Raw genomic sequence first — 12,908 nt, 5'->3', positions numbered from 1 at the left:
CAACAAAGCACTTCTGATTTCACAGTGGGCCTTTGCCATGATTATTTTCTCCATCGAAATTAGCTGCTCAAGGTTACACAGCTAATTAGTGGCAGAGTCCTTGAACGCCAGGCAGAGAAATCTGTACTTGATCCAGGAGGCAGTACGAACGCGCAGTCAGCAAGTCCATTAGCAGATGTACAAGCTACAAAGAAGTGCACACGTCCTAGAGCAGTGAGCGCTGCATGTTTTCAAGTTGTTTTTTAAAGATTTTATGTACTTGAGAGACAGAGAGAGAAAGAACACGAGCAGGGGGAAGGGCAGAGGCAGAGACAAACAGACTCTCGGAGGAGCCGGGAGCCCTGCGTGGAGCAGATCCCAGATCACGACCTGAGCCGAAGTTCGACGCTTTGCCGGCTGAGCCACGCAGGTGCCCTTAGTTTTGAAGGATGGCAGACGGGTGGGAAGGGGTGCAGATCCCGGGGCGGAGGCGGACCACTCTTCCCAGGCTGACCCATTACCGGGCAAGAAACAGTCTCAGCCGTGGCCCCCAAGTCCAGCCCCGTCTCTCGTCCCCTCCCGTCCAGCCCTGCCCCTGGTCGCGCCCTGACAACACCAGTCAGTCGTGCTTATGTTCACATTCTCCGGGCCGCAGCTCACTGCAGGCTTTTCCGGGGAGGAGTGACATCACAGAGGAATTGTTTCAAAAGGGCTCATCTGTGCTCGTCCTCCAGTGGGTGGAGGTGACACCAGGTCAGCAGAGCCCTGCTTCCTGGGCTTCAGCCCTTCTCAGAATCTTCCAGAACCTTAGCCAGGAGGAGGGAGAGTCTCGGTGCCGGCGCCAGGTGCCGCGGTCGGGCCCAGCACGGCGGTAGTTAGTGGTGGCGCACCGGCTCTCCTGAGGGAGGGTGGAGAGAAGGCGGAGAGTTTTCAGGTTGGCTGACTGCCAGCGCCATGGCCGGCCTCTGTGACCTTGACCGAGTCATCTGGCCACTTAGAACTTAGGTTCTCTCCTGTGCCGCGGGGTGGGCTGGCTGTAGTTCCCGTCAACGTGAAGCTCTGTGCACCGTGAGACCCAGGGGGCTTAGGCTGAAAGCTTGCGGGAAGACCGCTGCAGAGCCCAGCTTGGACACGAATGTCTGCTGTCTCCTCTCCTCTTCCCCTACCTTCTGACCCACTTCATTCACTCCGTAGACGCCCCCGAGCGTGTCAGAGGAGAAATGTCTTGTTAGGACAGTGCTGTCGGCTCAGAGCCGGCCCTCATCAGACCACCGGACCGTCAGCGCCGCCCTCCAGGAACTTCCTAGTTGATTTCTCTCCTTGGCTGACGGCAGTGAGCGTGGAGTCAAGGCACCGTTGCCCTGTCTCCCTTGTCCTGGTTCTTTCCCCTTCCTGATCCCTCTCCTCCCCCGCCCCACTCTCTGTCCTACCCTTGGAGGAAACCATGTGGTTAATTGGTCGCAGGGGTTCCCAGGAACGGGACTGATCCCCACCTGATGAGTGGCCGGTGACTGTGCCTGCCCTTCCCTGGGCAGGCAGGGATCGTCATCCGGATTGGGGAGGGGTTAGGGGTGCTGCTCACAGGCGCCCATGCCTAGTGAGGGGCCGCTGCCCTGGTGGCCGGTGCCCTCCAGCTCTGGCAGATACTTGGCATGCCCCCCTTGGGCACGTAGGAGAGGATGGTGTGGGGCTGGAGGGCCCGGGCTTTCCGAGGGGAGAAGTCCAAGGAGGGGGCTGGCTCTGGTCCTTCCCCCCGACTTGGGGACCGAGGGCACACCCGGGAGCTGCTACTGATCAGTGTGGCTCCTGGACAGGCCTTTTATCTTTTTACAGAGGCAACCATTTCCAGTCTCTTCCACAGCCGTAGCACTGGCCACATGGATGCTGCACGCAAGTGTGGACAGACGCACACGAGCTCCCACATTTGCTCTCCTGGGCTCACGCACAGGGCGCAGCTGCTAGGAATGGTCTCGTTTGTTGACGCTGTTGCCTGCTTCCCTTTGCTTTGCTTGTGCTCTGCGGTGGCCCTGGATTTATTTTTCAGATTCCGACTTCTTCGTGTCTCTGGCCCGTCTTGTGATTTCGATTACCACAGGGTTGATTGAGGTCCTTTTAATTCTTTGGAGACCTTAGCACTGGGTTCCTACCAGCACAAAGAGAGATGAGGGTGAACTTCTAAGTTTTGAGTTACGCACGGATTGGAAGGAATTTCCCCCACTTCCTCCGGGTAAGCCAGTTACAGCCCGGTTTCCATTCGTGCCCTCAGCAGAGGCGCTCAGCAGCCGACGGGGCTCTTCAGAAGCGACGGACTCGGACGCTCCAGGGTGGGGCCCCGCGTCCGCTTCGGGAAGAGTCCTCAGGACTTTGATGCTCTGGTGGTAAAGGTCCCTCCCGATTCTAAAATCCCAATACTTAGTTTTATAATTACCTTTTAAAAAATCCAGGTAATACATGCATACAGCTTTCAAATCACACAATACTGAAAAGTATAATGAGAGAAAGCTGCTTCTCGTTCCTGCCCGTCCCAGGGGGGTGCTCTGATCGGTTCCTTTCTCATCCCAGTGTGTAGTTTTCCTCGTGGCTACACATTTGCCAGTTACTTTTATTTGCTAAATTTTTGGTGAACTTACGAGTTTATTTTTTTACATATATCCCAGTAGATCTGTCAAGTGCCATCAATAATTATTCCAGTGCTCAAGAAATCTGTCTGTTTTTGGGCGCCTGGGTGGCTCAGTGGGTTAAGCCGCTGCCTTCGGCTCAGGTCATGATCTCAGGGTCCTGGGATCGAGTCCCACATCGGGCTCTCTGCTCAGCAGGGGGCCTGCTTCCCTTCCTCTCTATCTGCCTGCTTCTCTGCCTACCTGTGATCTCTGTCTGTCAAATAAATAAATAAAATCTTAAAAAAAAAAAAAAAGAAATCTGTCTGTTTTTAATAAAACAATACCGCCCTAGCTCCTGTTGGACGGGCTTTGTCTCTGGATCTGGTTCATGGACGTCTCCTAACTCTAACCCTAACCTTAACCCTAACCCTAACTCTCTTTCCCTGGGTCCTTCACTGGCTTCTTTTGTGCTTTATTTCCCAAGAAGAGGAACACGGGCAGAGTTTGTGAGAGTTTGCGGGTCTGAAAAGGCCTGTGTTTTACCCTCTGACGTGAATATCGGGTGGTAGTTCTCATTCAAGATGTGACGGCATCTGTCTTCTGTCCGGCTTTCGGTCTTGTGAGGAAATCCAGACTCAGTCCTGATCTTTCGTGAGCTGATTTTTCTCTAAGGACTTTTGTTTGTCTTTGTTTGTAGCAGTTTGATTATGATGTGTCTGGATACAGATTTTCTAGGGTTAATCCTGTTTGTGCTTCACTGACCTTCTTGAATGTGTAAGTTGATGTCTCTTGCCAGATGTGGGCAGTGGTGAAGCATTAGATCTTCAACTGCTTTTGAGCTCTGCCTTACTTTCCTCATTGTGAGACTGTGACGACGTGACTGTTACTGTCACCTGGTCCCTTGAGGCTCTTTTCTTGGGAGCCGTTCCCCTTCTACAGAGTGGGGTTGTACATTCTCACCACAAGTGGGCTTGGCCCGGGGCTGTCTGGGGAGTGGAGGGAGACGGGGAGGTTAGGTGAAACCCTCATGTGTGTGGGAGGCAGCATTTGAGAGGGCGGCTGTGGGGAAGTTGGGGCAGAATTGGCATTGGCACGTGGAGAACAAGGACAGCGAGGGCAGCTCCGGGAAGGGGTCGACGCGGCGCTCGGGGTCGGCACAGACACTCAGGCTCATGGATGGACGTCGGCCTTTGGATGCGCGTCCGTAAGGTCGTGTGATGAAGGGGCCCCCAAGTGACAGGTCCTGGTCCCGGGGGGGAAGGACATCACGTGGTGGATGCGTCCTGGGACCAACTGGCTGCCCTTTCCGTGGCACGTCCTTGGCCTGGAGGAACAGCTGATGGGCCTTGGGCATTTGGCCGCATTTTCTGGAAAATGAACAAAGTGAGTGGGCATTTTGGGGAAAACAACCAAAGTGTTTATCGCTGGTGACGAGATTTGAGATATTGGAGAACGAGATACAGAAGGTCTGTGCCGCTCAGTGACCAGCGCGTTCCAGGTGGCGGTGAGGACGACACAGAGTCACCGCAGACCGGGGGCTGCTCCGAGTGCGCGACAGGCCCGTGGACTCGACTGCCGCGGGGTGCGGGCTCATCGCTGTGGTTTCAGGCTCCCCTTGCAGACAGCCGTAGAGAAGCCGCCGCGCGTCGAGGCTCGGTGCAGCAGCAAAGATAGCATGGCTGTCTCGAGGCGGTTTCCAGCGGCCTTCCCGCGGATGTGTGTGTGGGAGGCGGGATGTTCCTCCGCTGTGCCGGCCAGAGCCACATTTTGTAACAGACGGACGCAGGCACGGATGTGTAAGTCCAGGTGTTAAAGACGCGTGCACAACAGGTGGGACAGTGCTGTTCTCCTCAGTTTTTGTAAGTCAGTTTTCATAATAAGTATTTAGTTCACAGGTAATGGGTTTGTTATGACTTTTGTATGAATGGATACAGTTTTTAAAATTTCTCGTCTTGAGTTTGAATCCAGCAAATACCAATAGAGACAACCACTTAAAGGTTGTTTGGGGTTCTTCAGCATTTTAAAGAGTGCAGGGATGTCTGGAGACCACGTAAGTTTGAGAAATGGCTGGTTAGAGTTCCCTGCCCTAGAGGCCACTCCTGAAATGGGCGGATAAGCCGCAAACACAGGTGTCGTTCTTGGGGAGGGACCGGCGCAGACAGAAGGCTTGTAGAACGGTCGCCTTGGCGCTCCGCCTTCCTTCTGGCCCTCTGCGAGAGGGAAGCGCGGTGCGGCCCTCCCCTGGCCCTCCTCGGCACAGAGGCCCCCGCCAGGCCCGAGGCCCGCCCCGCACAGCCTGCCAGGAGCGCAGGAACCAAGCGAGTCTGACCAAACAGCTTTCCGCGCGAAAGGTGAGCGGGGCTGGCGTTTTGTCCTGTTTGGGGACATAGCGGTTCCCTACATCTGGTTAAACACAGAAAACCCCCAGGTGTGTCTTGCTCGGTCCAGGGGGACTCTGAAGTGCGTGAAGGAAGAGGAAACCGTCAGCGACAGGCTCAGCCGCGGAGGAAACCAATGGGTAACGGACTTTCTGCTTTTTATTGCTTCTTCAGATCCTCTGTCGATGGGGCCTCAGAAAGCTCTGGAAACCATCGGTGCGAATTTGCAGAAGCAGTACGAGAACTGGCAGCCCCGGGTGAGTGCGCTTCGCCTGCCCTCCTCGTTTCTTACAGGGAAGCTTCAACTCCTTGGTTTCAAACCGCCTCTGAATCCAAGCGAGAGGTTTTTACGGAGCCTCAGCTCGCGTCCCTCGGTGGCTGGACGCTCCTCGCTGCGCCCTCCCTTCCCAGCTCCGTGGACGCACCCTGTCGCGCGTGAAGGTGGCCAGGCGCTGGCGGGGGCCCTGGGCGGGATGGTCTCCGGCTCATTTGGCCTGAGTTTCTCCCTGCGGTCTTTAGGCACTGAAAAGCATTTCTCGTGTTACTCTTAGATCACAGATTTTCTCAGGAAACATATTTTCAGTAACTTTCCTACAACCTCAGCTAGTTAGAGCTATTTCTCCTGTCTTCCATTTTCAAACAGTTGAGAAAAAAGCACTCAGCATTGAAAAGATGACACCTATTATATGCTTGGTCTTTGATTCAAAAGCTAGGGGTCTCTTCGGGAGGCCGCTGCCGATTACCTTGCTTTTGTTGCTTCTATCTGACGGTTCTGTGGTTTTGTTTTTTTAAAGAACAGTGGCAGGTTGCCTTTTAAGATCTTGAGTTTTCCCCTGAACCACCCCAAGACCTGTGTCCTTTAGCCTTACTCTTTAGCTGGCTTGAAGATTACTAACTGTAGCAGCAGATTAGACATTTGGGGTGTTACGGAGGTGCTCTCTGTTCCGTTTTGTGTGGCGGCTGGCTCCGGAGTCCTCTGCAGGTCACGAGCACGCGGAACGTGGGTGGTGGTGGCCTTGCTCACGCGGCTCCCAGGAGCCCTTGTGGTCATTGCCCTTCCTTTCTGAGCGTCTGCCTCACGGGGGCAGGCGGCTGGGGGCCGGGGGAGCCCCGCGTGCTTGGGCCTCACCTGCGGACTCTTCATCCGGGTGATCTGGAATTAGGGAGTCTGTACATCATCTACATCCTACAAGAACGGTCAGAAGTGAATCTGTTGGTGCCTGTCACTGTGTCTGCGGTCGTTTCTGTTGCTGCCTGTAGTCTGCCTAGACCGAGTGGTGGCAACCTCGTCTCCTTGTGTCTTAGGGGGCAGCAGGCCTAACCCGTGGAGTTAATAACCGCAGACTCCCATTCGTCAGAAGCCAGGTTCTTAGTGATGATTTTGATCTATGCCTAAGGACTTTGCTTTTCCCTCTGTTAGATTTGTTACCTCTTGATGGTTATATAAGAGCTCAGGAGGCTTCATAATGCCTTTGGGGCTTGGATGAGGAGCGGAGAGATATTTCCATGGTGTGTCCCTTTAAAGACAGTTGAGATGCGTCCTGCTGTCAGTAGAAACGCGCTTCTCCGAGGACACTGAAGGCGCTCCAGGAGCTCTGTGACACTCTCCAGGGGCTTCCGGTGCGCGTGCGGTTTGGGCAGATGTCGTCCGCGTGTGACAACACACAGAGGTGACGTGTGTCGGAAGACTTGACGTCACTGGCATCTGGGAGGTGGAGAACCAGCAATATTTAAATGTAAAAGAATGCCTTTCTCACTTACCCACATCTCACCATCTCCTGAGTTCGACTTCAGGCTTTGGCTTTTTGCTGGGTTCATTTATTTAAAGGAGAACGCAGCCAGATAAATTCAGATCTACCGACTGCGTTCTTCACGGAACAGGCTCCGCTATTTTAATTACGTTCTTCCTTTTAAAGACGTATCGCATGAGAAGATGTGGTCTTGCAGAATACGGGGTCAGTATTTCTGGATATTGCCTGTTTATTCCCTTTGGCGTGATTTACAGTTTCGGGGAGAGCTAGGAGTCGGTTTACTGCTAGCTCTACTATTAGCTTAACTTGGTAGGCATCAGCTAGTTCGTGCTAGCTGGCAGTAAGTGGAATCTTCGAAAGTAGAATCCATGATTTTTAAAGTGGAGTCTTCGAAAGTAGAATCCATGGTTTTTAATCTAAATCTCTGTTTAAGAGTAGGTCTCCCCCATGGCATCTGGAGGAGGCATTACCGCGTAAGGCCACATTTACATATAGGCACACAATCACAGATCCAAAGACGACAGTAGACTCAGGATGGGGTTGAGGAGTCACCTTCTTGCTGTGGGGGTGGCCACGTGGGGCGAGTGGTAGCAGAGACGGTACGGCCCTCCAGATGGACGTTGTTCGTCCGAGAACCGTGCTTGAGGTCCGTGGGCTTTGAAGAGCAGATCTGCAGGGGTTGAAGGAGAGACTCAGGTCACAAGGCTGGTCAGGGAGGGTGTTTCTGTATTGTAGGGTGCACCGGTGCGGGTGGGGCCCCACTGGGGCTGGTTTGTAGGTGGGGACCAGAGCGTGCCGGCCGCACCCAGGAAGGGGCCACTCACGCCAACGGACTGGGCTCCTGAGCCCGCATTCAGGAAGCAGAACCGTGGCAATGAATACTTAGTATTTTCTGTGTTGAATGTCAGGATGGTCGCGTTCATTCTTCAGTACGATAAAGAGGTTAAAATTTTGCTGCTTCCACCTGTTAGTGGGATGCATATATTCGGAAACGAGCCTTAGGCCCGGGATGCGTCAGGAGCGCTGGCCAGGGCTGCTTGTGGGGCTGTGCCTTGTGTGCTGGGCGGTCACGACACGTGCTCTGGGGTGAGTGGCTTGCTCCTCCGCTCTCTAGAAGCTCCTGTGGGTGACGGGAGGGGGAGGCCGGCCTCGCGTTGCCTCCCAGAGTTTGCACAAGACGGGAGACGGTAAGCAAGCTCAGACGTTGGTGTGCGTGGCGGCGTGTTCCTAACTGTCAATCAGGGTCCTTTGGAACGTTGCAGAGCAAAACACACAGCACTTGACTGCGTTTACGGGGCCCTCGAGGGCTCTGCATAAGAGAGTCCGAGGAACCACCTGCAGTAAAGCAACGGGAGTGTTAGGAAATCTCCAGACCTTAGAGGTAGACTCCCCCAGATCTGGTCTCCTCTTCCTCCCTGTCCTGTACTCTGAAGCTCAGAAAGGTGGCGCAGCTGGAAATGTGGTCCTGTTCATCAGTGTTGGCGGGCGTCTCCCGTGCCTGTGGGTGGCCACGTGGGACGGAGCTTCCCCAGTGCCACTCAGGAGGGACAGAGAACCAAGCACGGGAAACGTGCCCGCCTCGTGCCTGCGGGAGTCGGTGTCCTTCCTCGCGCGCTCTCCTCCTCCTTCTCGCTCCAACTATGCAGGGTGGAATGTTTTGGTAAAGGTGATTTGGGGTCAAGAAGGAATTCAGAGAAGCCATAGTGATGATATTTTTTTCCTGAGGCTGCCAGCCCGTCAGGCCCGGATTTCCTTTCCAGGCCGGTTGAACCCTTGTCTAAATAATTGATCAGTTTGCCACCAGTGAAGTATTTCTTTTGATTAAATTTAAGGCTCTGCCTTACTACCTCGTAGGTACATAAATCTGTGTTCTGCAGGAGACGGAAGGAGGGATGCCGGCCGGAAGGGGGACAGACCTCACGCCCGTCCCGGGAAGTCCCAGCGGTCGTGTGGCTGGGCGGCGGCCGCGGGGATCACGGAGCAGGGCCTCCCCAGTGCAGAACGCGTGTTTCTGAGGCTTCCTCTAGCAAGTCGGGCTTCTGGTGGTTTCGTGTGGGGCGTGACGGGCCTGGGCTGATGGGGGCCGCAGTCAAGGGTCCGGTCCTGCCGCCCTTTCCCCACAGCGCTGCCGACCCGGTAGCCGAGGGAGGTGGGAACGTGTACCGGCCGCGGAGCAGGCGGAGGAGCTCGCTGAGCCTCCCACCGTCGGCGGCGGCGTCTGCAGTGACCCCGGCCCCTGACTGAGCGCCTCTGTCCCAGTGACATCACAGCGCTCCTGTCTGCGCAGGGGGACAGAATGTGCCCTTTGGAGACTCCCTGGAGCGCGCCTTGCTTGTCGTCGGAGCGTCTCCTCTGGGAGGCAGGTCTGTGGGTGCGGCGGGGACCCGCAGGGGCGGGTGTGCTGGGCAGTTCTGAGACCCACGTGTGGCGCCCGTGTTCTGTCCTGGCCTTAGCTCTCCGTGCTCCCCTGGCCGCTCACGGCCGCTGTGCGGCTGGGGAGGGGAGGTCGGTGTGCGCGTTAGACACGTGTTACGTGCTCCCCACCCCGCAGGGTGCACGCGGGGCCCGGGAGTCTGTCTGGGACAGAGCAGGGCCCCACCACCTGGTCACCAGCCCGGGGAGATGATGGTCGCGTTTCATCTGAGTGACAAAGGCCTTTCCTTTGGTTTTGATCGAGGAGTTGCGTGTGTGCCTCAGAGAGCTGGCTTGAGCCGACCTCGCTGCCTGGACCGTCGGGTGTGCGGGGGTGTCGGGGCAGTGAGGCCGTGGACAGCCTCGTACACACGGGGGCATTCGCAGGCGCGTTCTGCTGGCTTTAGGCACCGGCGCTGTTGGCCAACCCCAGCACTTAGGTTCAGGCGGGGACAGGGGTAGGCGCTGTCCTCGCTTCTTCTCTGGGGCGGGGCTCATGGCGGCACCCTGGTCTCAGGGAGAGAGCGTCCAGCGGCCCGTCGCGTGACCTGCTGGCCGTTTGCACTGGGAGGTGCTGGGGAATGGCCCCGTCAGGCCAATTGCTGGTTGGCCTGCGGTGCAGCTAGGTGACTCGCCGGCCCGGCCTGCGGTGTTTTTCCTGGGGCTGGTCACAGCGCTTGGGACCTGTTTCAGGAGTACATGCAGAGCAGCGTACATGAAGGCGGGCCACTGTCCCACCGGACTCCCTTCAGGGTTCCGGAGTGAACCGTACGCGGGACACGGTGAACACTCGTGGCTGAGCGGGTTCCACCTTGCCTCGGAGTTTTCAGAGCTGCTGTGGGTTAGCGAGGGAGGAGCCGCTCTGCCAGTGGACTCTGACCCCCTCACCTGAGGAGGTGGTCTGGGTGGATGCGTGGAACAGGCCGGCGTGGGCTGTTTGTTGTAGTGGCTCCTGTTGGGACAGTCACGCTGTGACCTCAGGCCCAAACGGACGTTGCGGTGCGGCCAGTGAGAACGGCCCTGAAGGGAGAGCTTGGTCCCTGACCCACACGGCCATCATGCCCTGCTGTCCCCCTCTCCTTCCCCAGCCTGGCTTCCTTTGCCGCGCATCCTCACGCGGGCATTTATGCACTTGCTTCTGTTTCCGGGACACGCTGTGGACGAGGACGCACGACCGCAGCGGGCGCTGGGGGGCGGCTCCTGCTCATGTGGCTCTGGTCTGGCGTGAAGCACTTCGCACCAGGGCCCGCTGAGTCTGCGTGACGGTGTCGGCAAAGCCTTCTGGTCCTCTTGGGGTCAACCATTGGGCTTTGGCCATGACTTTGTGCTTCCCTGGGAGCGTGGAGCTCCGCGCCTATGACGGACACTTCAGTTTCGTCTTTGCTGCGGCCTCGAGCGTGTCCCCGTGCTCCACCTCCACCCCCTTCTCTCTCACTGCCCGCCGACAGCTTCTCCACGCACCACGTTGGGGGAGAATCCTGATCTGTGCTCCTGTGCGGCCCTGTCCCCGGGCCCCGTGTCCGCCCAGCTCCTGCTGCTAACCCCGCCGGCCAGCGCATTCCAGCAGCGCTCAGGCGGTGGCCCTCGGCCATCACTCAGCAGCTTCGAGCACCCCCGATGAACTGTAGGGAGCGCACAGGCCCGTTGAGGGAGGAGGGGGAAGTGGTGTTGCAGCTGGTCTGGAGGGTGCGCTGCTTGCAGGGCCAGACCCCCGGCTGTCTGCCGCGGTCTGAGGGTTACCCCTCTTTGGGTTGCTGCAGTGTGGTCCGGGGTGACTCCGGCCTCCACAGTCACCAGGCAGCCGGCACGGACATGTGACGGTGCTCCTTGGATCTGGGCCCCCACGGCTGTGAGCGGTGCAGCGCCACACGGATGTGAAGCCAGGGCCGCTGTCAGGAGTTGGGTTAGTCAGGCGTCCCCGCACGCCCCCATGTCCTTGCGGCAGAGGTCACCGGCAGCGCCTCGCTCCTTGTCTGCTGTGGGCAGGGGCGCCTTCCGGACAGGGAGGGCTGCCAGATGGGCACGTCTTGCTGCCATGGGGGGGGTGGGTTGCAGGGGTGGGTGTTGTGGGTTGTGGGAGGAACAGGCACTTGTTGAATTGTTGCTGTGTCGCTTCCTAGAAATGGAAGTGGAGCGGTCAGCGCGGAGCCGAGGGTTTGTAAATGAGAAGGGGGCCTCAGCGGGGAGAACAGGACAAGGCAGGCTGAGGCTCCCGAGGGGCCCGGTCCTACACCACCCGGCACCCCTGCTCTGGGCCCTCCTCCTGCCCACCTCTGCGCACGGACTCGCTGGCAGTATCGTGTTTTTACCGAGAAATCGGGCTTAACTCTGTCCTTAACAAGCCTGTCAAGGATCCGGTCTGTCCTCTTCCTGGTGACATCCGTCTCCGGGTGTGACAACTTGCGAACGAGGACCGGGCGCTGCCTGTCTGTGCGCTAACCCTGCCGCTCAGACGCCTGACAGCGCCGGGTTCCTGTGCCGCGCGGCTTCCTGAGTTAACCCGGAGCCCTGCGCCGAGCGAGGCGAGGCCCGCTGGGGAGGGAAGTGGGGCCGCGTGAGGAAGTGCCGGCTCCGGGAGGGGAGACGCTACGGAGCCCGCGGCGGTGGGGTGCAGAGTCTGGGGGCGGCCGTGAGGAGCCCACCGTATGCTCACCATATGTGCCTGGGAGGGCTGTCAAATCCGGCTGCAGCCAGATGAGAGCTTCTGATCCAGGGGGAGTCGCAGACTGGAGGGGAGTGGCCGCTTCTGCTCGCTTGAGTTCGTTCCATGGCGAAACCAGATGGTGCCGTGGTGGTCGTGAATCGGCGTTCACGAAGCTGCTGGGTACCCTTCTCTTAAATGTCAAGGAGCTGCTGGCTGGTGTGCTACGGGAGGGAGCTTTGAGGCGTGGGGACGGGACTCGCGGCGCGCAGGAGGGAGCCGTCGCGCCCCGTGTGGCCGTGCGCCTGGCCTCTCTCGCTCAGCGGCCGGGTCGCGGCTCCCGCGCTGTCGCGTGCGTCCGTACTGTAGTCCCTCCTGCGGCGGGGTGAAGTCACCGGACGGACACACCACGTGTGTGTCCGTGTGCTGATGGACACTTGTGCCGTGGCTGCCCCTCGGCTCTCGCGAGTGACGCGGCTGCGAACGTCGGCGTCGAGTGTCTGCGGGACGTGTGCTTTCAGCTCTTGCTGGCGTCTCCCTGGGTCGTGGGTGACTCCATGTGGACCTTTCTGGGGAACTGCCCGAGCGGCCGCACCATTTTCCATTCGGGCGGTGGGCGAGAGCTGCTCCTCCCCGTCCTCACCGACACTTGTCATTTTCTGTGTGTTTTGTTTTAAAACTGTTACCGGGAAGCTTGGGTGGCTCAGTTGGTTGCGTGTCTGCTTTCATCTTGGGTCATGACGGCACATCCTGGGGTCCTTGGATCCAGTCCTACGTCGGGCTCCCCGCTGGGGCCTGCTTCTCCCTCTCCCACTGCCCCCCACTCCCCCCCATGCTCGCTTGCTCTCACTCACTCACATACTCCCTCTCTTAAATAAATAAAATCTTTAAAGAAAACCACTATTATTACAGCGGCCGTCCTGGTGGGTGCGAAGAGGCGTCTCTCTGGTTTGGGTTTGCATTTCCTAGTAACTAGGGGTGCTCAGCTCCTTTCCCGTGCTCATCCGTCGCTTACTTGTGCAGCTGCTCTGGGAACATTCCGTTCTCCGGTTGGGTTATTTGTCTTCTGTTGAGTTGTGAGAGGTCACACGGAGATTTTTAAACTGACGGAGCCCGAGTTTTTGTTGGGAGAACTAACGTCCTCTTC

General features: G+C 57.7%; 1 protein-coding gene across 1 annotated transcript in view; it reads left to right on the top strand.

Moving 5' to 3' along the window:
• RPTOR (regulatory associated protein of MTOR complex 1) overlaps positions 1-12,908 on the top strand; it is a 305,182-nt gene that overhangs the window by 72,929 nt on the left and 219,345 nt on the right. Inside the window, exon 3 of the mRNA XM_044247255.1 lies at positions 5,132-5,214. Coding sequence (XP_044103190.1) covers positions 5,132-5,214 — 83 coding nt within the window. The remainder of the gene's footprint in view (positions 1-5,131; positions 5,215-12,908) is intronic.

This window comes from Neovison vison, chromosome 5 (genome assembly GCF_020171115.1).
Source record: "Neovison vison isolate M4711 chromosome 5, ASM_NN_V1, whole genome shotgun sequence".
Lineage (NCBI taxonomy): Eukaryota > Metazoa > Chordata > Mammalia > Carnivora > Mustelidae > Neogale > Neogale vison.
This window is presented reverse-complemented; position numbering and strand designations above follow the sequence as displayed.